Source organism: Pleurodeles waltl, chromosome 10 (genome assembly GCF_031143425.1).
Source record: "Pleurodeles waltl isolate 20211129_DDA chromosome 10, aPleWal1.hap1.20221129, whole genome shotgun sequence".
NCBI classification, from domain to species: Eukaryota; Metazoa; Chordata; class Amphibia; order Caudata; family Salamandridae; genus Pleurodeles; species Pleurodeles waltl.
This window is the reverse complement of record NC_090449.1, coordinates 262,486,773-262,512,305: the sequence shown is the minus strand read 5'-3', so window position 1 is coordinate 262,512,305 and position 25,533 is coordinate 262,486,773. Positions and strand designations below refer to the sequence as shown.

General features: G+C 46.2%; 1 protein-coding gene across 1 annotated transcript in view; it reads right to left on the bottom strand.

Moving 5' to 3' along the window:
• LOC138260744 (hemoglobin subunit beta-like) overlaps positions 1 to 16,904 on the bottom strand; it is a 154,585-nt gene extending 137,681 nt beyond the window's left edge. Inside the window, exons 1-3 of the mRNA XM_069209215.1 lie at positions 16,738 to 16,904; positions 16,278 to 16,345; positions 16,107 to 16,130 (exon numbers count right to left, since the gene is read on the bottom strand). Of these exons, the coding sequence (XP_069065316.1) occupies positions 16,107 to 16,130; positions 16,278 to 16,345; positions 16,738 to 16,758 (113 nt within the window). The 5' untranslated portion in view covers positions 16,759 to 16,904. The remainder of the gene's footprint in view (positions 1 to 16,106; positions 16,131 to 16,277; positions 16,346 to 16,737) is intronic.
• Between the last annotated feature and the right edge of the window lie 8,629 nt (positions 16,905 to 25,533).

Sequence of the window (25,533 nt, the reverse complement as noted above, 5' to 3'; positions counted from 1 at the left end):
CCACCTCCCTGGGACTTATTTTAACATGGAGCAGGTTGGCTGCATGGACACTCCTGTGCCTCAGGGCCCACCACCTTCCTGGGGCTTTTGTTTTTGAACAAGGAAGGGTGCCATGGGGTCCCCCCTCCTGGAACCAACAATGGCCCTGGGGATCCCCCCACCCTCCCCACCAGGACCAGCTCCTGCTATGTGCCCACCCCTGGGACATGGCTGTTTGCTTTTGGTTGTTGGGAGCTTTGACATCTCCAATGAAGCAAAAGCACAGTCCGGTTCCAGCGGGTGGGAGCTGTCAAAGTGCTCCCACCCACAGACATGCAGGCAGGGAAGAGATTAAACGATTGCACTTGCACAGAGAGAGCTGCAGGTTTAATGGCTCCCTGTGTGCAATAGCAATGCCTGCTCCAACAGGAGGAAGGAAGCTAGCTGGGACCACAGGAGCTTTGAGGCTCTCCTACGGTTCGATTGCACACTGGGTGCCCTGGAGGGAACACAGGAAACATGGCTAGGCCCCTACTGATGACATCATGTACCCAAAATCAGCTCGGGGAGAGGGCCACGTGGACCCCTTCCCTATTGATTTATGGCAGGGCCCTGGGAATGGGGTCCCCGGGGTCAAACTCAGCCCAGAATGTGGTCCTCCTCCTGATTAAGTTGTGGTTGGGCCCTGGGGATGAGATTCCTGGGGCCATTCTGGCCATGATGCTCATTTCACAGAAATTAAAATGGAACAGGAACCACTTACAAATATAAACATAACAGGTGCTCCTGTTGAAGCTCCACTTCTGTATAGGACAAATTATCCTAACTCATGGCCTGGCAAAGTAAAAGCAGATGTGATTTTTCAGCAAATCCATACTGAGAAACATTCTGAAAGCCATTGATCGTTTGGAGCGCAATCTGTATGTGATTGTGAAAGTGGGTTCTCTCTTGTCTTTTCTTGTTGAGAGCAGAGTCCATGGTTCCCCCCTTTAAATTGCAATGAGTATGTAAATGTGCAATCATCTGGACGCTTCCCCTGTTTCCAAAGGTCTTTCTGCCTTTTTCCAGAAAGATGGAGAGCTTAATTAGCACCTCTCCCCCAGTGCATTGCCCACTGATTTCTAGTGAGGAGTTCTTGTTGCCGAGGACAAACAAAGAAGCACTTAATTCACATAGTGAAGAGGAAGGGCCCTTGTTTGGTGGAGATTTGCCTTTTTGTGCTCTTTTTGTCTTCTCTATAGGAGGATTCATGATATCACACATTTCTGGATGAAGATACACCAGGAAAAACATATTGCCAAAACGCGCACATGGTCACTGGTGACATTTCCTTGTGCTCCATTACACAGCTGTACTGTAAAATACATGCTGAACATCTACCCAAGGAGGCAGAAAGAACCCCACTTGGATAGATATTTCATGCAATCTGTGAACTCTTGAATGATAAAAGGGCAGTTGAGGTTCCTTTGTGGCTGAGTCACTCACATATCCACTCACAGACGCACTCAGACAGTCCCTCAGACACTCATGCACCCACTCACAGACCGACTCAGACATTCACACACCCACTCACAGACCCTCTCAGACATTCATGCACCCATTCACAAATGCATTCATGTTCATGCACCCACTCACCGACCCACTCAGAGACTCAAGCACTCATTCACAGACACACGCAGAGACTTGTGTACCACTCACAGACCTACTTAGACACTTATGCTCCCATTCACAAACCAACTGAGACACTCTCACACCCATTCACAGACCTACTGAGACAACTTAGCACTTACTCACACACTCACTCTCAAAGGTTAGTGATTACAGTTAGTAAATACATTACAAAACCTTAGCTATTTGCTTCCTTTAAAAAAACAAATGCTACATGAGTGTTATAGTTAGGAAACAACATAAAAAAAACTTTAGAAATTAACTGAAAAAAAAGGGTACAGAAACGTTATAGTCAGGAAATAGAATAAAAAAAACTTTACAAATTCAATGAAAAAAACAAAGGTTAAAGGGACCTTATAGTTATGCTCACATTTAACTTGTACAAAACCAGTGAAATTCAGCAGTTACAGTTACCTGAAATAACTATAACTTGCACCCCGCAAGGCACTGCTTATGACCTCACATTTTACATCACTCATGACATGGTCAGTGACATCACTGAAGACATCACTTATGACATCTCAATTGACATCACTAATGATATCTCAAATCACATCACTGATGACATCACTAATGACAGAATCCACAGAAGCACACACATGTCTATAAATCCTCTCATACACCCACTCACACACCCACAGAACCACTATCATACCCATTCACAGACCCATACAAGTTTTCACACAACTACTCATTCATCCTTAGAGCCACTCACACACATACTCTACTCACTCATGCAGGCACTCACACAACCACTCACTCACCCATACAGCTACTCATGCAACCAATCACTTACCCATACAGCCACTCACAGAGCCACACACTCAAGAATACAGCGACTTACACATCCACTTATTCACCTATATATCCACTCACACTCCCACTTACTCACCCATACAGTCTCTCAACACAGACACTAATTCACCCATACAAGCACTCACACCCTCGCTCACACACCCACACAACCACTTACATACCCATTCACACATCCATACAAGTACTCAGGAATCTGCTCACTCACCTATACGTCCATTCAAACAGACACTTACTCTACAAAACAGCCACTAACACCAACTCACTTAATCAAACAACCACTCAGTCACTCACTCACTCATACAGAAACTTACAAAGCCAGTCACTTACTCATAGAGCCATTCAGACACCCTCTAACTCACTGATACAGTCACTTACACATCCGCCCACACAGCCACTGACTCACCTGCTAACTCACCAATATAGTCACTCACACAACCACTCACTCACTCACCCACACAGCTACTCACACTCTTACTTATACACCCATACAGCCACTCACACACCCATACAGGCACTCACATACAAATACACACAGTCAATCAGTTAGAAATAGTATCACTCATTAGAAGTACAGAAAATATACTATTTTAACTTTTGTAGTACCTTGGCATATTTGCTTAACACTGTCATGAGTGGTGTCATAAGTGATGTAATGTCCATGTCATGAGTGATGTAATATGTGAGGTCATAAGCAGTGCTTTGCGGGGGCATAATTTATAGTTAGCTCAGCTGGTAACTATAACTGTTGAGTTTTACTGGTTTTGCATAAGTGAAATGTCAGCCTAACTATAACACTACAACATCCCTGTAACCTTTGTTTTCTTCAGTGAAAAATAAATAAATAAATAAATAAAAAAAACATATATATATATATATATATATATATATATATATATATATATACACTTAAAAAATCAAAGGTTACGGGGACATTATCGTTAGGCTCACATTTTAAACATGCCAATGACAGTTATCTCAAGTAACTGTAATTCGTGCCCTAAGATAACAGGTAATTGTAACTCACACCCCGCCCCCCCATGTACAGTTTTTTGTAAAAAACTTTGCTGCAACCATTACATTGATATTAACAATGATGCTATCCAAGATGTCTTGGGTACCGTAATTTGTGGGGTAATCAGCAGTGCATGGAGAGGGTGTGACTGATATAACTCTAACTACAACAGGTGAATTTCTATGGTTTGGTAAGCTTAAAACATGAGACTAACTATAACATCCCTGTAACCTTTGTTTTTTTAAGTGAATTTCTGTGATTTTTAAAATTCTATGTCCCTGTAATTCTTGCTTTTTTCAATTAATTTCTATGTTTTTTTTAAACATAAAGTAATTTTCACTACTGTATGTTAATCCAACCACGCATGGCCTTTGGCCATGCACGGCAGCGGTTGGCTACAGGGCCTGCGACCAACGGCTATAACCACCCAACCCCGGGTTGTTCATACTCAAAGACCATGTGCAGTGGAGCCTAGCCACAGGGCCTGGACTACCACCAAGCCCTGCACCCAACCCCTATAACCACCCAACTCTGTGCTGCACACAGCCTTTGTCTCTGCACAGTAGGGGTTGGCTCAAGGCCTGGCCAGTGGCCAATCCAATCATCCCACACCCCTGCCCACCCAACCCTATGCTGCACACAGCCTTTGGCCATGCACATTGGTAAATGGCCGCAGGTCTCCATGCCCCCCCCTCCCTCAGTCGATTTTAGCTCCAGGACCATATCCACCAGGGCCCAGCCTTTTAAATTGTTTGTTTTGGAATGAGGGCTGCGCAGCCCCTATCCCCAGGCTGATCTTGGCCTTGAGGACCCCATTTCCAAGGGCTCGGCCTAAATATTTAATTGTTTTTTTTGGGGAGGGTCCTACATGGCCCCCCCCTCCCCAGACCAATCTCAGCCAGGCTACCCCATTCACCCGAGGCCCGGCCCATATTGTTTGGTTAGGGGTAGGGGGCTGCATGGCCCCCCATTCCCAGGCCGATCTTGACCATGGGGACCCATCCCCGGGGCCTGGCCTAATTATTAAAACTTTTTTTGAGGAGAGAGGTCACGTGGCCCCCCTCCACATGGCCAATCTGGGCCCCCAGGGCCCGGACATGTGACCTGGATGCCCTTTAGGGGACTGTGAGGGGAACATTGAGGCCCTCACGGTCCCAGCCAGCTCCCCACCTCCTGTGGGAGCTGGCATTGCTGTCACACAGAGGGAGTTATTAAAGCAGCTCCCTCTCTGTGAGACCAATGTTTCCTCTGTTTCCCTTCCTGCATCTCTGTGGGCAGGGGAACAGAGGAAACCTCCGCTCGCAGTGAGGGAGAGCTGTTTGACTGCTCTCTCTCACTGCAAGCAGGGTGTTTGCCTTGACTTGGCGGGAGCTGCCAACCAAGTCAGAGCAAACAGCTATTTCCTGTGGGTGGGCAACTTGGGACATAGCAGGAGCCTGCCTGGGAGGTGGCGGTCCCCTGGGCCATCATTGGCTCCATGAGTGGTATTGCAACCCCCTCCAACATCAATAGCCCTACAGAGGTGGTAGTCCCCCAGGGACTGAGGGGGTCCACAAACGGCCCCCTAAATGTTTTAAAATTAGCCCCGGGAGTGTGACAGTGCCCATGGCTGCAGGAGGACCGAGCACCTCCCACATTCAATTGGCCAGGCTTTGCAGCCAACTTCCAGTAACTACCCAGAGAGTTTTTCTAAACTTTAATAAATGGTATAGTTAGAATGATATAATTTAGGACAAATTAAAAAGAAAAAAATAATTGTCAAGTGAAAAGAGTGAGATCACCTTTCAGTATATACCTTAAACATTTGAAGTTTAAGAGAATTAAATCAGGCAAGTGACCAGAGACACGCTAACCCTCAACCTTCAGACTGTGGGTCAGAGACCGTAACCACTAGTCCATAGATTACCCCTTAGTGTATACCATCAAGACATAACTTGGACATCAAGATTTTGTTGGTGAAAATAATTAAATATTACATTGCTAAGAATGTTTAACATTGAAAACACTAACACAAATAAACAGACACAGTGCATGAGATACCGGGATTTGAATCTTCAACCTACTGAGTGACAGTGCAATGCTATACCAGTAGGTCAGAAGTCACTTTGGGCCTCATTCGACGGGCAAATGTGACGGTAGTTCCGCCGACAGGCCTGCGGTACTCCGCTGCATATTTCGACCGTGGCAGAACCGCTGCGGTCTTACCTTCGGGCCTGGTGGTTTACTGCCACGGATGTCCTGGCGGTAACAAACCTCCAGGGCAACGCTGCCCGGGAGATTTGGACCCCCCTTACCGCCAGCCTGTCTGTGGCGGTAGACACCGCCATGGAAAGGCTGGTGGTAAGGGGGGTCGTGGGGCCCCTGGGGGCCCCTGCACTGCCCATGCACTTGGCATGGGAAGTGCAGGGGCCCCCAGGCACAGCCCCACCCTGCTTTTCACTGTCTGCATAGCAGACAGTGAAAAGCGCGACGGTGCAGCTGCACCCATTGCACAGCCGTAACACCACCGGCTCCAATGTTACAGCCGATATCTCCGCTGAGCCCAGTGGGGATGTTGAAATGCAGGCGGCGGGATTGCGGCCGCATAGGCAGCCGCTTGGCGGTTCAAAATTGGCAGGCAGCCTCGGCCGCCCGCCAAGGTTGTAATGAGGGCCTATGTGTTTTTTTTACATGTTCAAAATGTAACTATAACGTTTGAACCTAACATCTTGCTAGTGTGATACCTTGAAGTTAGTGCATGTAGAGACCATTGAAATAACAATCTCTCTCTCTCTCTCTTCCATCCCAATATAGGATGCAAGAGAGTGAGAGAGAGAGAGAGAGAGAGAGAGAGACAAGACTATAGGATGAGCCTCAAGGCCCCCGTGGTACTAGCCAGCTCTCAACTCCTTGAAATAGAAGCTCCCTGCTTGCAGGAACAATGTTTTCATATGTTTCCCTGCACACATATTTGCATGCAGGGAAACAGATGGAAACTCTACTTTCTGACAACAGGAGCTGTTTGACAGCTCCCACTTGCAGAATGCTAGAGTTAGGTTTGCTTTTGCTTGGTGGGAGTTGCTCTCACCAAGCAAAAGCAAACACATATGTCCTGAGGTGGGCACCCAGGAAAAAGCAGGAGCCAGCCCTGTGGGGTGACAGTCCCCAGGGCCATTTATGGCCCCTCGAGGAAGGCCATGCAACTCCCCCCCAACCTAAACAGCCCTGGGGAGGTGGTGATTCCCAGGGCCGCGGCTCTGTGACTGACCCTGTTCATTATTTAAATTCAGCCCTCAGGTGGTGGCATTCCCCTGGGCTGTCGGGGGGCTGTCCAGCCCCCCTTAATTATTATGAATTGCCCCGGGGAGGTGGCAGTCCTTAGGGCTGTGGGGGATCGCGCGGCTCCCCTTCATTCATAATGCCTTTACCCAAGAGAGATTATGGTCTCCAGGGCTTCAGAGAGCATGCGGCCCCCCTGCATTAATAATGTCTTCACTCCAGAGGGTGGCAGTTCTCCGGGGCTGCAGGGGGACCATGGGGCCCCCTGCATTCATAATGTCTTTAGCCCTGGGGGGGTGGCAGTCATCGGGGCTATGGGAGGACCACACGTCCCCTACATTCGATGTAAATTAAGCCTTGGGGAGTTGGTGGTCCTCAGGGCTGATGGAGGGGCCACATGCCTCCCGCATACAATGTAAATTAAGCCCTGTGGGGATGGTGTCCCGGGAGAACGGGACCATATTATAAAATTTATAAGCTCTGGGGAGGTGGTGGTCCCTGTTGCATAAAAATGCCCTACGAGAGAGGCTTAATGTGACCCCTCCCTTATTTTTAAATGCCCCCGGAAACTGACCACCCTTGGGCTTCATTAAAATAAGCACGGGGCCTGCGCTTGTTTTTTAACATTTTTACCACGGATTCACAACCCTGTTGTGAACTTGCAGCAAAAATGTCCCTCTGGACCCCAGTTCTAGAGCTAAGGGGTCAGGGTGTCCCTAACCTGACTCCTTTTCTTATTTTTTACCTTTTTTTCTGGGATTCACCTGAAGCCAAGTCCCAAGATGACTGGTAACACTTACTGGATGAAGTGTTGGCAGCCAATCAGAGCTTTGAAGATCTCTGCTCGAACTTGTTATTATTCTCAAATCCTTCGCGCCTCTAGGTATCTTTAAAACACTCTTTCTGGACCAAGAGATACCTTCCTGCCAAATTTGGTGTAATTCTGTCCAGCTGTTCAGGCTGTAGTAGTGTCTAAAACCCTAATGGGAATTATAATGTAAACACACACTTTTTTGACCACTCCCTTTTTCTTTCTTTTTTTAAATCTGTTTGTATTTTCCAATGAAAACATTACAAACTTGTATAATAACTCAACACAGTTATTGTGTGAAGAGCGAACACAGCATTGTATCCTCGGGGGAGACACAGCCACACCCCTGATCCCACCCTGAATCCCAAAAAGCCCCCATCCTACATCCCAATGATGTTTCATAGCATAACCAAACAAGGTATCTAAATTCCGCATTTGGTCATCAAGAGTGTAAAGAGGGAGATCATGTGTCCCCACCCCCCACCGTCCCACTGCTATTCATAGAACCTACGTCCCACTCTTCAGTGAACTTTTCCAGCAGAGCGCCCCAAGCAGCCACATCAGTGAGTGCCCTATCATTACTGCGTGTCATACGCATATGTTGTTCCTCTGCTGCCCCACACTGCAGCAAATCCCCCAACCAATCAGAAGTCGCAGGGATCCGCACACTCATTCAGCCAATCGCTACCCTACGCTTAGCCAATACTAACGCTAACTATACCAACCTATAGACCACCCTTCTGCCCAGCGGCCTGCGCACCACCCCCAGGAGACAAGACAAAGGAGTAACTTCCAACTCAATCTCCGTAGCCTCGGATATCACCTCTATCACCTCCTACCAGAATGCACAAACAACACTACAGGACCAAGCCATATGCAGAAATGAACAAGCAGCTCGACCTGGGTCTATCTTATTTATCTTGCTGGGAGTAATATACGTTCTGTGGACAAAGTTATAATGCAAAAGTTTAAACCTGTGATTGCAGGAGAATGTTCGAACCAAAGACATGGCCGCATCCCAATCATCGGCCTCAATAGGCATCCCCAAGTCGACTTCCCACACCTTACATCCCACGCTAAGCAGCCTCGGTCGATCCTCCCGTAAAGCCTTATAGAACTGAGCGATCAAGTCCGTATCTTCACCCCAGTTAAGAAGACCGTTCAGTAGCGAAGAAGCCCTGGGGGCTATTGGGAATCCATCCCAGATTTCACGGGTTCCACTTTCAAGTTTGGCATATTGTAGAAACTGGCCAGAGCCCAACTCAAAGAACTCCTGGGCATGGGGGAATGAAATAAATTCACCATTAGGGTACAAATCAGCAACCACCTCACAATCACACGCGACCGTCAGGCCTTCATTGACATTGTCCTTACTATATCCCGAAACGGAGACAGGTCCCATATCATTATATCCCTGTCAAAAGGAGCCCGTCTAAGCACCTGTTTAACCACCTGCTCCAAGATCCCAGCAGTAGTTCTCACCAGATAAGGTGCGGCTGGGTCAGATCTGCCCCCAGACATGAGAATATGCGGCAAAGATCGCCCATCGCATATACCAGTATACAACCTCTTTTCCCAATTATCCACCTCTGACATCCATTTTGCGGCACACTGTAGCTGCGCTGCAAAATAATAATATCTTATGTTATGGATTGCCAGTCCCCCCCTCTAGGTCATTCTGCAGAACGGACAGTGCCATCCTACTTCGCCTGCCCGCCCATACTAGGGAGATCAATAGGCTATCCGAGCGTTGAAAAAGGCAAGCAGGCAGTGGATACAATGAGTTCTGTACCAAATAAAGGCACTGGGGTAAAAACATCATCTTTGCATTGCTGCCTGACCCGCAACAGAAAGGGGAACTTATTCCAGAAAGCTACCGAGCGCTCCAAACCGGCAACCACCCGCTCAACATTGTGTTCATTGTACACATCCACGGAACTCCTCACGAAGCCAAATCGCCAAGGGCTCCACAGCCAGGGCAAATAAGAGTGGCAAAAGCGGGCCCCCTATTGTGTACGCCTACCGATCTCCCAATCAGCAGAAATCTCTCCCCCAACACGCCCGTCTGCTGTCGGGCAGTATACAATAGTCAAACCCAAGCACGAAAGCTGGGTCCAAAACCCATTCCCCACAGCACTTCCAATAAATATTCCTACTCAATGGTGTTGAACGCTTTCTTCAAATCAAGAGACACCAGCATCATTTCCGACTCCAATCCCTGAGTTTTATGCAGGACATGTGGCAATCGACGTAGGTTAAGGGACGTACTGCGACCCGTTATGAAACCACACTGGTCTTCATGCACCAGGCCCAGGATCACTTCCCTAAGCCGAGTAGCCAAAATCTTTCAAAGTACCTTGATATCACTGTTCAACATGGTAAGCTGTCGATACGAAGATGGATCATCAGCATCCTCCTCCTGCTTAAGCAACAAACACACTATACCTTGACGCATGGTGTCTGCAACTTATCGCACCCTTGCGCTTCCTCAAACACCTCCAACAATCTCTCTACGAGTGTGGAGGAAAAAGCCTGGTGAAACTCCACAAGAAATCCGTCACTACCAGGAGATTTAGATTTTTCAATAGCCATCACAGCCTCTCCCACCTCCTCTTCTGTGATCGGAAGTTCAAGTGCGCCCCTGCTCTCAGGGTCCAACCTCAGCAATCGCAACTGCTGCATAAACGGTTCCACACCCCCTCCCAATGGTACCACGCCAGCCCCAGACACCCTTTGAAAGTGGGACGCCAATTCCCTGAGAATGTCCCTACGCCCTGTGAGGAGCACACCCTCAGTAGTCCTTATGCTCAGAATCGGCCGGGCCTCCACCTCCCATTTCAGAATCCACGCTAAGAGTTTGCCTGACTTATCACCTTCGTGGTGCAACCGCTGCCTATACCCTTTGAGAGTTGTTTTACTTAGTGTGTCCCAACATGCATTCACCTTCTTATACAATCTGAGCTCCTCCCGCCCGGCTGCGCTCGACTCAGGTGACTGCTGCTGCACCTTCCCCAATGCCCCTTCCAGTGCCGTAAGGTCCTGATCCAACTGTCTGCGCACCCCTCCCACCATGCTTATACATTCCCCACGGATGACGGCCTTCATAGCCTCCCATTCTAAACCGTGAGACACAGTTGTGTTCCAATGAAGTCCAGATACTGTTTTATGGCAGCGTCTACTCGTTCTCGACATCCCTGATCAGACAACAAGTCCGTGGGCATACGCCAACCTCGAGCCGCACAGGGAAGAGTCTCACCCCACCGCAACTGAAGCCCAACCGGCGTGTGATCTGATAGAAAAATGACCCAGATGAGTAACATCCTGAACCTGCGTACCATCAATGCCCCCCAACAGAAACCTGTCCAGTCGAGAATAAGTATCATGTGTTCTTGAATGACAAGTGTATTCCTTACCCTCCGGGTGTCGTTCCCTCCAACCATCCCAGACACCCAAGCTCACCATCACATCCCTGAGAGATTGTACCGTTAGAGGTTTGGTTCCCAACTTCGGAGGGTGACGATCCAACCCTCCATTTATCATACAATTATAGTCCCCTGCCCAGACCAAGGGCTTATCCAGGCTATCCCCTAAGAACTCAGGTATCCTAGAGTAGAAGACAGAATCATCCGTGTTAGGAGGATAAATATTAAGGATCACAATGGGTAGACCATCCAATATGCCCTCCTCCATTACATAACGACCCTCCACATCCACCTTACTGTACACATGTGTAAAGGGAACCCCGGGAGCCAACCACACAGATACCCCCGTGCATAGGAAGAAAAGGAGGATGAAAACATCTGCCCGCCACTTCTTAACCAATTTATGCACTTCCTCATCCGTCATATGAGTCTCCTAAAGACAAGCAATATGAACCTTGTGCCTACGAAGGAGCGAGTGCACCCTATAGCGTTTTGTATAACTTTTCAGGTCCTGGACGTTCCAAGTCAGCTGATTAATAAGGCGACCCATGTCAGTAAGAATGGAATCCCTCACCCACAGGATACCATACACCATGTGTTACCCTCCCCAGGACAACGCAGAGAAGGACCACCTACATACCCCGCTTCAACACCCGCACTGTTTAATAAACTGTAAACATAAACATGAACATACCCTCCCCAGAAATACAGTAAAACAACCAAAATATACCATACTGTAAGTCCAGTCCATGAGTGCTGCCAGGACAGCAGCCTAAACCCCACCCTAACGCTACAAATGGCCTACCACAACTGTGGAGTGACCACCCCCGGCATCAAATAAAGATATCACCAGTACCCCCTGAACATGAGGACTAAAGAACCAAGAGCGGCCTGAGGGGCCAATCTCATCCCAGTCTCACATCAGTTCTCTAGGTCCGCCAACCAACAGCAGACAGCAAGAATAACAGTCAGGTCATCTTGGCATCACCACCCGCCTCCAAGATCCGCTCCGAATCTGTGCCCCCATCCGACTCTACAGGCCACTCCCTTTTTCTTTGCCCCCACTTGACCAATCACCCCAAAACCTCCCATGTACAACAACATTTTTGGGAAAACTTTTTGGGGAAAATTTCAAGAAGATTCGTGAAATGGTGTCAAAGATATAGGCAAGTAAAAAAAAGCTTTTTCAATGGAAACATTGCCCTAACTATAACTACATACTGACGATACATATATGGTGAGAGGTGTTAATCAAAAAGGGTAAGCTTTTTGTTGTCTTTGTTGATTTATGCACGTTTTTTTACCTGGTTCAGACAGGGAAGGTTTGGAAGATGTTGCAGAAAATGGGCATCACTGCCACCCTATTGAACATCTTGGTAGGATTGCATGCTGATAATATGACCTAAGTTAGATGGGGGAGGATAAGCAGTGACCAAACCCTTCAAAGTAGATTGTGGAGTTAGACATTGTTGAGTCCTTGTCTCAACCCTGCTCTCCCTTTATGTTAACAGGGTGATAGAGTACTTAAGCAGGGACGGTGTGGTGCATCCAAACTTGAGGGAAGAAGGATACTGACCATCCTCTTTGTAGATGATACCCAGTTGATCTCTGAGTCACCACAGGGGCTTCAAATATTGCTTGACCTCTTTAATTCCTTTTTGTGATAAGCGAGGGTTGGCGCCCAATAGCATCAAGATCAAGTGTATGCTTTTTTCCAATTGCAAGGTGAACCTCTGCAATAGAACATGCTAATGGGTAGTACCCCTTTAGATCGGGTAGCTGCTTTTGATTTCTTAGGCATTAGACCCACACCCAACCTGAGTTTGGCTCTTCAGTTGGAGAAGGCCCACATGTCCCTTATGCAGCAGACTGCAAATATAACAAAGATCCTCCATAGGACCAAATCTAGAAGGGTTGCCCTAGTCCTTCAAATTTATAATGTAAAGGCAATGGGATCTGTACTGTGTGGCTCCGAACAATGGGGCAGTTTGAATACTAACAGTTTAGATTTTGTGGAATACATGGTTTTGAGGTCTATATTAACCCTTCTCCCAAGTCCCCCCCCTTATGGCAGTATATTTAGAGTATATTTAGATATAGTACAGAGAAAGATCTCATACAAAATAGAATGCAGACTTCTTACTTTTTGGCACTGGCTGTGGACAACCGCAGCCTTTGAACTGTATTGAGAAGGCATAAGCGTTCTTATGGCTCCACAGTGCTCCCCCGATTTAGAACTTTAAAGTCATTACTCCAGAAACTAGGGCTAGACAACAATTGGCCCTCACCAGAGTCGGTGAGCCAGTTCCAACGAGATAGGATCAAATACCACTTTTGAGAGTGTATAACCACTAAACTTTTGGCACAGAGCAAACTAAGGCTAACACTAGACTTTATTGGTGCAAAACCTTGTGCATGCAAAGAGGCTACCATTGATGAAATTGTTCCAACCCTCGCACGTAAGTTACAACACAGCACCTTATCCACTAAAGCATGTAGCCCTAAGTGGCACAAAAAGGGCGAGGTCGGTGACTAGTGCCATGGGTGTATGGAATCATTGGAACACATATCATTCTTCTGTCGTTGCTATCTCAACATGGGGGTCAAATGGATTGTGCCCCTCTAACAGAACCTGGGCACCAGGAGCTATTCAGAGGCTCTTAGAATCTTGTGAGCCAACACAAGCAGAGTCCTTGTGTTTAGTGTGTCAAGATAATTAGTGGTACTATAGTAAGGCGTACCAAGCATCTAGATAGTGATGTGGGAGGTTGAGTACCTGTCCTGTATCTATGCACTACAATATAATGATAAACCGGACAGTCAAATTGGACGAGATGCTCCTGTTTTGGAATGATCACAGAGTTTGCATTTGTTCTTAGCAATTTTAACAATCTTGGGAAACCAGAAGCTTTGTTCCAATATAGTCCTTAATGTGTGTTAAATTGGCACAGCACTGGTCACATTTTTTTAACGAGAATTATGATCTGTTGTTTATCCACAATAGGCAATGTACAAGAATTCACCAAGAAGCCTATTATTTTGTATACTGCTGTTTTGAGTCATGGGATGTCACAATCTTTTCTGATTCTTTTAACTGTGATTTTATAACACTATATTGCATATTATTGTATTTTTATCCATTTGATTGTAGGACTTTTATTAATATGTACTATTTTTAAGTATGTATTTTTATGATGTTACATAAATGAATAAAATGATATATATGTGAATAAATCTCCACAACCAAGTTGCTCTGTTCAGAGAGCCCCAGACCCTAGCAGGGCGGGTCAATGTCACGGAAACAGAGCTTCCCGAAAATACATTCCAACATTCACTTCTTTCCCTTCTGAACAAAAGTACATCGACTCCTAGTTGCAGTGGTTCCATGCGCTTTATTAAAATTGGAGATATGCTGCAACCCAACACATTTCTGCTTTGTGAAGCCTTGATCACAGTTAAGTCTCTCTGTGTTCGGGAATGACCACGTGTATTTAAAGACGCCGGTCAAAATCTCCTTCAGAGTGTGCAATTAAACCAAGTAAAACATTTTCAGGTGTCCCAAAGTAGCGTGATTCACAAAAACATTCAATGCCAAAACGCTGCCTTCAATCCCAGTTCACAATTGTTCGTAATGCACATTTTCAGCTTGCCAAACCTGTATTTCTGCTTTTAAATCTCCAGTACACGTTTTTTCACCACTGCAGCCAGCAAAAGGAAAGCCTCCCTTTCACATCCCTTAGCCTCCCATCACTACAATTTTAGTTTAGGATCGGGGACTCTTCATCAATGTTCTTGCAAAATATCCTGGCAGCGTTCATGATGCCAATATCTTCAGGCACTCGTTTGAAACACAAAAAGAGAGTAACAGGAGTGGTTCAACCCCACACTAACTCCTGATTAGAATGAGAAGTCAGTCAGTCAAAATAACTTTATTCGGCGTTTAACCATAAAAGTATACATACATACATACATAAAAGTCATCATAAAATACAGTACTTATGGCATTCATAAAAAACAAATCTATTAAGTCTAAGCTTACCGCCCAAGCTTACTAAAACAGTATAAGATAATAAATACTTATAAAAGCGTATATAATGATAAGACAATATAGTAATAAGACAATGCCTATTTTCTCTTAATAAATAGTCACATTACCAGTTCATATCGGTTTCTAATGGTGATAGCGGATTTAATAAAACTAAGAATAGAAATGCAGATTTGTTTGGATGAGAGGCTTTGAATGCCAGTCATTCCTTCTTTGTAGGAAGAAGTGTGCAAGTTACGCAAAATAGGTAATAAAAAGGATTTCCTAGGAACTGAGTAAAGTTTACAGAATAAAATAAAGTGGCAAGTACTTTGTTTCGAAAAGTTATCACAAGGGCATGGCGGTAGTGTTTTTTTCCCACACACATTTTATCGGGAACTCCACTCTAAAGTGGATCAGATTAAATCTAAAAAGTACGAGTAAAGAGTATAAAGTAGGGGTCGGAAACCAAACAAAATAAGGTTCTAGCAAGTCTGATGATATGAATGAGAAGTCAACAAACCACTAAAAGTGTGGGGGGGGGTGTAGGACTGAAGGAGACTGGACAGTTGAGCCCAGCTCATGGAAGGCTGGCTAAGCGTATAGTTTCCGGATCGGAATAAAGGAGGGGGGAGGGGGGGATGAATGTGGTAGAAGCTGTGTTAGCGAGAGGGAGTTCCCTTTACGGACTAGGTGGCCCCACACACTTTATAGTGTCATGCTTCATCATTTGACCACCTAGTCAGACCCAGGTAAGATGATTCTACCTGGGCGGACTCAACCTCTTTGTTAAAAGAACTACTGAGGGAGTGCTGAAATTGAATTTTAACTGGATAGATACAGGGATCCAGATAGGGTGTGAATAGATACAATTACTTTGCAAGTCAACTATTACGAATATGAAGCAATTTTAATGTAGGTGTCTGCAGGTACGGCTAAAAATTAGGCTAAGGACTCAGTTGAGATTAATGACACAAGGAGTCTAAGATCAGGGACCAACATGTTTCTGCCCTCACTATGAGCTGGAAGGTCTGGGGCATTCATCAAGGTCAAGGATCCCCTAAAGGGAGATGCATGGTAGCATGCTTAAAGGTAAGTGAAGAAAATTGGGCCTACCTGAACAGTTCTCTGAGGGTAGGCCTGAATGGGGGAATAAAAACAGTGGTGAAATTCAGAGTGCCACTGCAAACGTAACACAGCACACTATGTGAAAACATTAGTGAAAATCACTCAACCACACACATGCAATGTGGAACTATGAATGAGAGCCCAGTAATAGGGACTTACCCTAAGCCACAATGCGATTTGCCTCTGGTCTGGGAGGTTACGGAGAGGGGATTCCTTGTAGTCACACTCTGTTGGGGGAATAAATTAAAAACCTAGAGAAACTGTAGCTTGAAGGTCTGTGCATGGAGCAGCTGGACAGCGTGAAATTAGAGGAAAAAATTATGTATACACAGGGCGCTCAGCCCAGGGGCGCAATGCTGTGTGCAGGCGCTCAATGTAAAATAGATAAAATATTCTATCGAGTGGCTGGACCGGGTGCAGTCACCCGTGAAGGCGTCAACCGGTGCTGGTTACAGGTGCAGTATTTAGGTTAATGCATAAAGAAAAGCCAGGCAGGTGAAACCATGAAGTAATTTGCTCATAAAAGAAACCTCGAAAGGTTGCTAAATAGCAGGGAAATTCCAGAGGGGGCCCCCCTAAAACGGAGGGAGTAGGAGGAAGGAAGAGTAAGAACACTAACCACTCCAAAGGAACGTCCCATATGAAGTGCCTGTGCCCCGTGTCCCAGCCGCTTGTGTAATGAGGTTGCGGGCACGGGGAGTATTTAAAGAGCTGCTAGTAATTGAAGCCGGCTGAAGCTGTATATTGCCGGTTCATATCATGCCTCAGAGCTCATGGTGGGAGGAGGGATTGGGTGCAGCTGGGGCCGTGCGCGGCCAGCGTGTGTAATGATTATCGGCTCCAGGGAGACCTGGGGCGTTGTGATGACGCGCTGTACGGGGCTTCTGGGAAATGGAGTCCCAATGGTAGGGACTTCTAAAAGATAGGACTGCCGGCAGGATGTGGCTCCTGAGTGATGCCTAAAAAAGGCAAAGGCGGGCCCAATGGGCAAGGGCCCAGAGGCTTCTTAATAGTGCAGCAAATGGGCAATCAAGAAGTCGGCTGTATTCCGGCTCCTGGAGGGGCCACGTTGGATACCCATGGAGGGTCCTACAGTGGGGGGTCATGCCCAAAAGAGACCAGGGAGGGGGAGAGAGAGAGAAAGGGGAAACAGGAAAAAATGAGAGAAGAGAGAAGGCAAACAGAGGGGGAAAAGAAGGGGAAGGGGGAAAAAAGAAGGCTGGTCGGCCTCAGCAAATCAAGATGCGTCAAGCCCGGTATGATCCTTGATCCTTGACCCTGACGAATGCCCCAGACCTTCCAGCTCATAGTGAGGGCAGAAACATGTTGGTCCCTGATCTTAGACTCCTTGAGTCATTAATTTCAACTGAGTCCTTAGCCTAATTTTTAGCCTTGCCTGCATACACCTACATTAAAATCGTTTCCTAATCGGAATAGGTGACTTGCAAAGTAATTTTATCTATTTACACCCTATCTGGATCCCTGTATCTATCCAGTTAAAATTCAATTTCAGCACTCCCTCAGTAGTTCTTTTAACAACGAGGTTGAGTCCACCCAGGTAGTATCATCTTACCTGGGTGGGGCTAGGTGGTCAAATGATGAAGCATGAGACTATGAAATGTATGAGACCACCTAGTCCATAAAGGGAGCTTCCTCTCGGTAACACAGCTTCTACCACATTCATCTCCCCCCTCCTTTATTCCGATCCGGAAACTATGCGCTTAGCCAGCGTTCCTTGAGCTGGGCTCAACGGTCCAGTCTCCTTCAATCCTACACACCCCCCACACCTTTAGTGGTTTGTTGACTCTGTCATCAATCAACATTTCCAAGATGGAAAATATGGATATGGCCTACTCATAGGTAAGCTAGCAGACACTACATAACACATACCACAAATTAGACATCTGGGCTAAACAATGCACACACTGCACTCTCCACACATGGATAGTGACTCATGGATGATTGCTGATCAACACATATGTAACATGCATTACGCCACACATCCAATGCACATCACCCTCATGTAGGTCCCCATGTACAAGATCCTAGTACCAATGGAGCATCACTTTTACTGAAGCTTTGGTGGAGCAATGCTCACTCCACCTTTAAAAGGTGGTATCAAGCCACTTTTTGTGTCCTAACACCGTCTTGTAAATATGGCACCTTTACACACATCACTTAGCAGCATATTTGCATGCCCCTTGGGCTGTCTTAGTACCACCTTGGTGTAATTTTTATGATGCTAAGGTGGCGTTAAGGTGGCCATTCCACCATGTTATATAATAAAGTGGTACTATGCAAGCACTGTGCCACTTTGCAACCCCTTGCGCCATATCATGGCTGTGTCAGGCATAGTGTATGCAAGGGAAACGTTCCCACGCAAGGATGCCAGAAAAAATGGCATAGTGAAATTTACAATATTTCACAGCGCAATTTGTTCCAGCATTTTTAATGCCTGCTCAGGGCAGGCGTAAAAGTGGTGGCCCATTAAAATATATGGGTCTCCCTAACCTTTGGTGAACTAGCATCAAAATTGTTGATGCTAGACTAGCAAAGCGCCATGGCGGCATCAATATTGTTGACCCTGTTGTGGTAATTACTGCCATGGTGTGCCGCATAGTAAATATCGCGCAACCATGGTGTTGTTAGGAGGGACAAGGGGGACTCGAGAAAAGTGGTGCATTGGAACCAATGCACCACTTTCTCATATTATGCCCGTTATTGTGGAAGGTCTGTGCAATGGGTGTTGCTGTGGGTATGCCACTTCAACACCCATTGCATTTTGGCACAGCCCCACATTTACAGATAACTGGTAACTTAATGCAGCACCAAAAACTAATGCCACCATGGGGTGGAATTACCATGGCGCAAGCAGGAGAAATACTTGATTTTACCAAAGTATTTCCATTTTCCTATGTGTGATGCATTCTGCAGCACACATAGAAGAGTAAATCTCGATCACTGATCGGTCATGTGCAGAAAGCAAAGGTAAATTAGCCACAGACATGACAATAGATCTTAAGCTACTATGCCACACTTTGCATTATATTTACACATACACATGCATGCCTGCCAGAAAATTTGGATAACAGATCTGTGTGCAAGGGAGGTGTACCATGTCCACGGGCAACATACAGGGCACAACACCTGTCTCATGTCACACACAACACAAACTAGAAGAATACTCACCCAATATGGCTCATTGGCAGGTCCCATGTTACTGGACACATGTGCAATAATCTGCAACATCACACACATCCTGCATTGGTGAACTGTCATGCCTCACTAATCACACAATCACCAAGCCCCTATGCCTGTACTCATGACTGGAAAGTGCACCATCACTCACAACTACGTTCATGTATGCAAACGGAAAACCACGCAACACCAGATGCAAGTCTCAATTCCTTATTCATAAACTAATATTGTGCAAGGCCAGTTCTTAACAAATACAAGTGCAAGTCTGACACTGTCTCTTCTCTTCCATTTCAGCTGACCAAGGGCATTGCATCCAGCTGTGGGTGATAACACCCTATGTCAATCCACAGAGCAATGCTGAGAAGGCATACAATGTGGCTCACATCTGCACCCGGAATGTTGTGGAGCAGGCATTCGGCATTGTTAAGTCGTGTTTCTGACGCCTCAATGTATCAGGGTGGAGACTGCTATACTCACCCCCCCACTTGTCTGTGAAATGATCATTGTTTGAACAATATTGCACAATATCTGTGTGCAAACTAATGTCCCCTGAAATGAACAGGTGGAGGACCCCAAGGAGAAGGATGAGGACAATGATGCCCCACCTCAAGGTGGGGAAGAACATAATACAACTGCTTGGGCACACAGACATGCACGTATTGTTGAGACTTTCTTCTCATGATCATTGCAATTAATACGTCACTTTGAAAAAAATGTGTTAATAAATCACTGAAATACACAAGTGTCTTGGACTATCTGTCACATGCAAATGCAACAGCAACTCATACCCATCTAGGAAAGCAAGACTTGCCCACATCAGTGGGAAAACAAGAAGGAACATACTCAGGAACACCAAACAACTACACACAAAGCAAAGAGAATGAAATGTGCAGGTGTAATGTCTGCATTGTTAGTTTAACATACATGCTACATAGCAACACATATATCACAGAGCTCTGTTGGGTTGAAAATTGGCAGCAGCCACATTGTTACTCCATGTGAGGCATTTTATCTAGATGTCAGCCCTTGGTAGGACAAGAACATTCAGTACCCACAACAGTAGGTCAGTATCAGCTATGTGACAACACAATGTCTTCATGTCTCAATCATAGGTGAAAAATCAAAACATACCCACATGTATGACAAATAGGATGTGGCATACAGAGGGCACTGCACCAATATGTCTAGGCCTCTTCTACTCAAATAAGTAGTCATCTCCCATGTATGTCAAACAATGTCATAGCATCTCTCATACCCTTGGCAAAATCCATGTGTCTATCAGGACACAGACATATTTCCACATGTATTTGTGTACCATAGCTGTCAGGAGTATACATACAATCCACCCACATTAATTGTGCATCTGACACATGATGTTGGCAGCAGTTGTGTGTGAGTGCCCATTTTAAACTCACATATATTGAAGGACAGCTGAGACTCCAGCACTGAACACAACCACTTTGTGGAGGTGACTCACAGACGACCCTAGTGCTGGAGTTTGGAGATGTGTGGATGCCAGTCACTCATCCTGCATACAATGGATATGCTACGGCAAATTCTGTTTGTCTTGCAGCAAACTCAAGCTTCAGTAGCAAATATTGGATTGACAAAATACAGTGACACGCATGAAGGACTGGACAGTGAGGATGATGAAGATGAGGAGCAAGAACCAATTGTCCAAACAGTACCAGCAATGTAGCAATTGAGGCCTACAGTACACTATCTGGCTTCTACAGGTGGAATGTCTACACAATCTCAATATCAATCCACAATACAACCTTGTAGATATGTAAGACCACTAACACATAAAAGCACACACATTGTGTATGCTACTTAACATCCCAGTCACACTGTCAGCAAGTCCACCTGTGCGTATGCCCAGCACAAAAACGTATGAGTAATGCATGTGTAAACTGACAATATCTGTATTATGGGTCTACAGACATGTCCCTGTCCAACTAAATACCAATGGAGTGCCAATGCAATAAAGGCTCATATACCATTCCAAGTCACAGATGCTTGTAATTCCCAGTACATAACAGTCCAAGGCTTACATAAATGCCCTATAAGTCCTTAGTAGATAATAGGGCAAGGCAGACATAAATCCAATGTAAGTCCCTAGTAGATAATAGGGCAAAGCTGACATCAACAACCTGTAAGTCCATAGTAGATAACATGTCAGGGGAGTGTAGACATATATTTGGATACTTGTACTTGAGTGTGCACTAATGTGTAGATTGTTATCCCCGTCTCATTGCAGCTCTGCCATGCACAGTGTGCTAGAAGGGAATTCTGTGCACAACTATGTGGTGAGGAAATGTACTATCAAAGTATTCCTTGATATACCATTGTCACAAAGTGCAACCATAATGTGTCCCCTAGGTGCCCCAGGCTCTGTGTGGCCCAACATTGTGAGCATAGACTAATACTAAGAATTATCATAGCTGCTATTTGTGTTTTGGTAAAACACCTCTTAACACTTACAAACAGTAGTGATGTATCTAGAGAGGGTAACATGTTAGTCACTGACATTTTCAAAGATATTTACTGCAGGTGCACTATGACCAATGATTGGATCATGAAAATTGTTGCACTGATATCCCAGACATACCACTGTAGTAGGCAAAAGAAATCACACATGAAGAACACTAAACCAACCACATGCATGGCATGACAGAAATATCAATGACACATGCCTGTTTAAAAGATCCCAACACTTGCCTGCATGGGGAGCCATATGTTATCCAAGGGTCATGACAGCCTGATGTCTGCTCCTTTAGACACACATTATTTTTGTCACACAAATGCACTGTCATAGGGGTTGGCTAGCTGGCCACAATCTAGGGAAATTCAAAAGCATCCCAGGATACACTCCTAGCAAGGGTATCATGCGAATGAACATTTTGAGCACATGGGTAATCTATCCTAAGCTGTGTGGCTACACAAACTGTGGAATCTCTGTAGTCTGTTCCCAATAATGCATGTGCCCCCACATAAGTACATTTACAGCAAACATATTGAACTCATAGGAAGATAGGAAGGTAGTAAATAATTAAGCTCATGTCAAGCAAGCCACTCGTGAATGATCACCACATTTGACAGCACCATACATATAAAACACCCCCCACCCCTCTTGCGTGACAGCCTGCTGTCTGTACTTTTGGGGAAAAGCACATATTGTTTTCCATGTGCACAGTCCTACATGTGGGTTTGGGCCACATGCCATGGCTAGTCAATGGCATCCTTGGATGTCAACTGATCAATGTACTGAGGTTCTAGCCCATAGGGGAATAATTACAGAAAACTGATGCATCGTCTCAGATGCCCTACTTTCCTTGGACTTCCCTGTGCCCCTCTAACAACACCATGGTAATGCTGTATTCACAATACAGTGCACCATTTCACTCATTAGCACAAATGTTTTTTAAAAAATGGGCGCTGTTATGGTGCTTTGCTGGACTGGCACCAAAAGCAATTGCACTAGGCCATTAAAGCTCAGCAAGCCCCGTAGGACATAGCACTACTATCAGTCTAACGCCTGCCGTGGGCAACTTTTGAAAAATGATGCTAGAATGGTGCAGTGACTTCTAGTAACTTTTCCAGTGCAATTGCTCTTGGGCCTCCCTGTGGGGGAACATCCACCTTGCACACATCATACCTTGCGCAGTCATGATGTGTTGCAATGGGTTTACAAAGTGGCACAATGCTAGCATTGCACCTCTTTGTATATATGGCGCAGGGTGAGGGCCTGTTTAGTGCCACTGTAGCCTCAAAATGAATGCTGCTACAGAGGAGCAAAGGTGCGCAGGGTGCTTGTAAATTTGCCCTATTGTTGGCACATAAGGCCACTCTATACAGTTGCCTTTGACATGACTCATGGGAAATGTGGCCTCTGCATTGTCTGGTCCTAGTAAGGCATGTACCATCACACATGTAGATTTACAAGACATACCTTTACATGGGAAGAGATGAGTATGTTGACTTGAAATTTCCACAGGTAACACAACAGTACACATGACTGAATACGTGTAAAAGAGATTTTCTATAGCACAGCCTACATTTTTGACATATTGTAGGAGGCTGGCCTGGTTTGTAGTGAGTACCAAGGGGTACTTACACTCTGCACCAGGTCCAGATATCCCTTATTAGTGTAGAAGAGGTGTCTAGCAGCTTAGGCTGATAGAAAAGGTAGGTTAGCAGAGCAGCTTAGGATGAACTAGGAGACGTGTAAAGCTCCTACTATGCCACTGGTGTCATATGCACAATATCATAAGAAAACACAATACACAGATATAGTAAAAATAAAGGTACTTTATTTTTATGACAATATGCCAAAAGTATCTCAGTGAGTACCCTCAGTATGAGGATAGCAAATATACACAAGATATATGTACACAATAACAAAATTATGCAGTAATAGCAATAGAAAGCAATGCATGCAATGTACAGTCACAATAGATTGCAATGAGAGCACATAGGTATAGGGGCAACACAAACCATATACTCTAGAAGTGGAATGCGAACCACGAATGGACCCCAAACCTATGTGAGCTTGTAGAGGGTTGCTGGGACTGTAAGAAAACAGTGAGGGTTAGAAATAAAGCCCACCCCAAGACCCTGAAAAGTAGGTGTAAAGTGCACCTAAGTTCCCCAGAGAGCACAGAAGTCGTGACAGGGGAATTCTGCAAGGAAGACAAACACCAGCAATGCAACAACGATGGATTTCCAGACGAGAGTACCTGTGGAACAAGGGGACCAAGTCCAAGAGTCACACTCAAGTCGGGAGTAGGCAGATGCCCAAGAAATGCCAGCTGAGGTTGCAAAGAAGCTGCCACTGGATGGTAGAAGCTGTGGTTTCTGCAAGAACGAAGAGGACTAGGAATTTCCCCTTTGGAGGATGGATGTCCCACGTAGTGAGGAAGCTTGCAGAGGTGTTCCCACGCAGAAAGACAGCAAACAACCCTTGCTAGCTGCAAGGGTCGTGGTTAGGGTTTTTGGATGCTGCTGTGGCCCAGGAGGGACCAGGATATCGCCAATTGCGTGAGGAGACAGAGGGGGTGTCCAGCAAGACAAAGAGCCCACTCAGAAGCAAGCAGCACCCGCAGAAGTGCCAGAACAGGCACTAGGAAGAAGAGTGACCCGGAGCTCACCTCAGTCACAAAAGAAGGTCCCACTACGCCGGAGGACAACTCAGAAGGTCGTGCACTGCAGGTTAGAGTGTCGGGGACCCAGGCTTGGCTGTGCACAAAGGAAATCCTGGAAGAGTGCACAGGAGCCGGAGCAGCTGCAAATAATGCGGTACCCAGCAATGCAGTCTAGCGTGGGGAGGCAAGGACTTACCTCCACCAAACTTGGACTGAAGAGTCACTGGACTGTGGGAGTCACTTGGACAGAGTTGCTGAGTTCCAGGGACCACGCTCGTTGTGCTGAGAGGGGACCCAGAGGACCGGTGATGCAGTCTTTTGGTGCCTGCGGTTGCAGGGGGAAGATTCCGTCGACCCACAGGAGATTTCTTCGGAGCTTCTAGAGCAGAGAGGAGGCAGACTACCCCCACAGCATGCACCACCAGGAAGACAGTCGAGAAGGCGGCCGGATCAGCGATACAAGGTTGCAGTAGTCGTCTTTGCTGCTTTGTTGCAGTTTTGCAGGCGTCCAGAGCAGTCAGCAGTCGATTCCTTGGCAGAAGGTGAAGAGAGAGATGCAGAGGAACTCTGATGAGCTCTTGCATTCGTTATATAAAGAATTCCCCAAAGCAGAGACCCTAAATAGCCAGAAAAGGAGGTTTGGCTACCTAGGAAGGAGGATAGGCTAGCAACACAGGTAAGAGCCTATCAGAAGGAGTCTCTGACGTCACCTGCTGGCACTGGCCACTCAGAGCAGTCCAGTGTGCCAGATGTACCTCTGTTTCCAAGATGGCAGAGGTCTGGAGCACACTGGAGGAGCTCTGGGTACCTCCCAGGGGAGGTGCAGGTCAGGGGAGTGGTCACTCCCCTTTCCTTTGTCCAGTTTCGCGCCAGAGCAGGGCTGGGGGATCCCTGAACCGGTGTAGAATGGCTTATGCAGAGATGGGCACCATCTGTGCCCATCAAAGCATTTCCAGGGGCTGGGAGAGGCTACTCCTCCCCAGCCCTGATACCTTTTTCCAAAGGGACAGGGTGTAACACCCTCTCTCTGAGGAAGTCCTTTGTTCTGCCTTCCTGGGCCAAGCCTGGCTGGA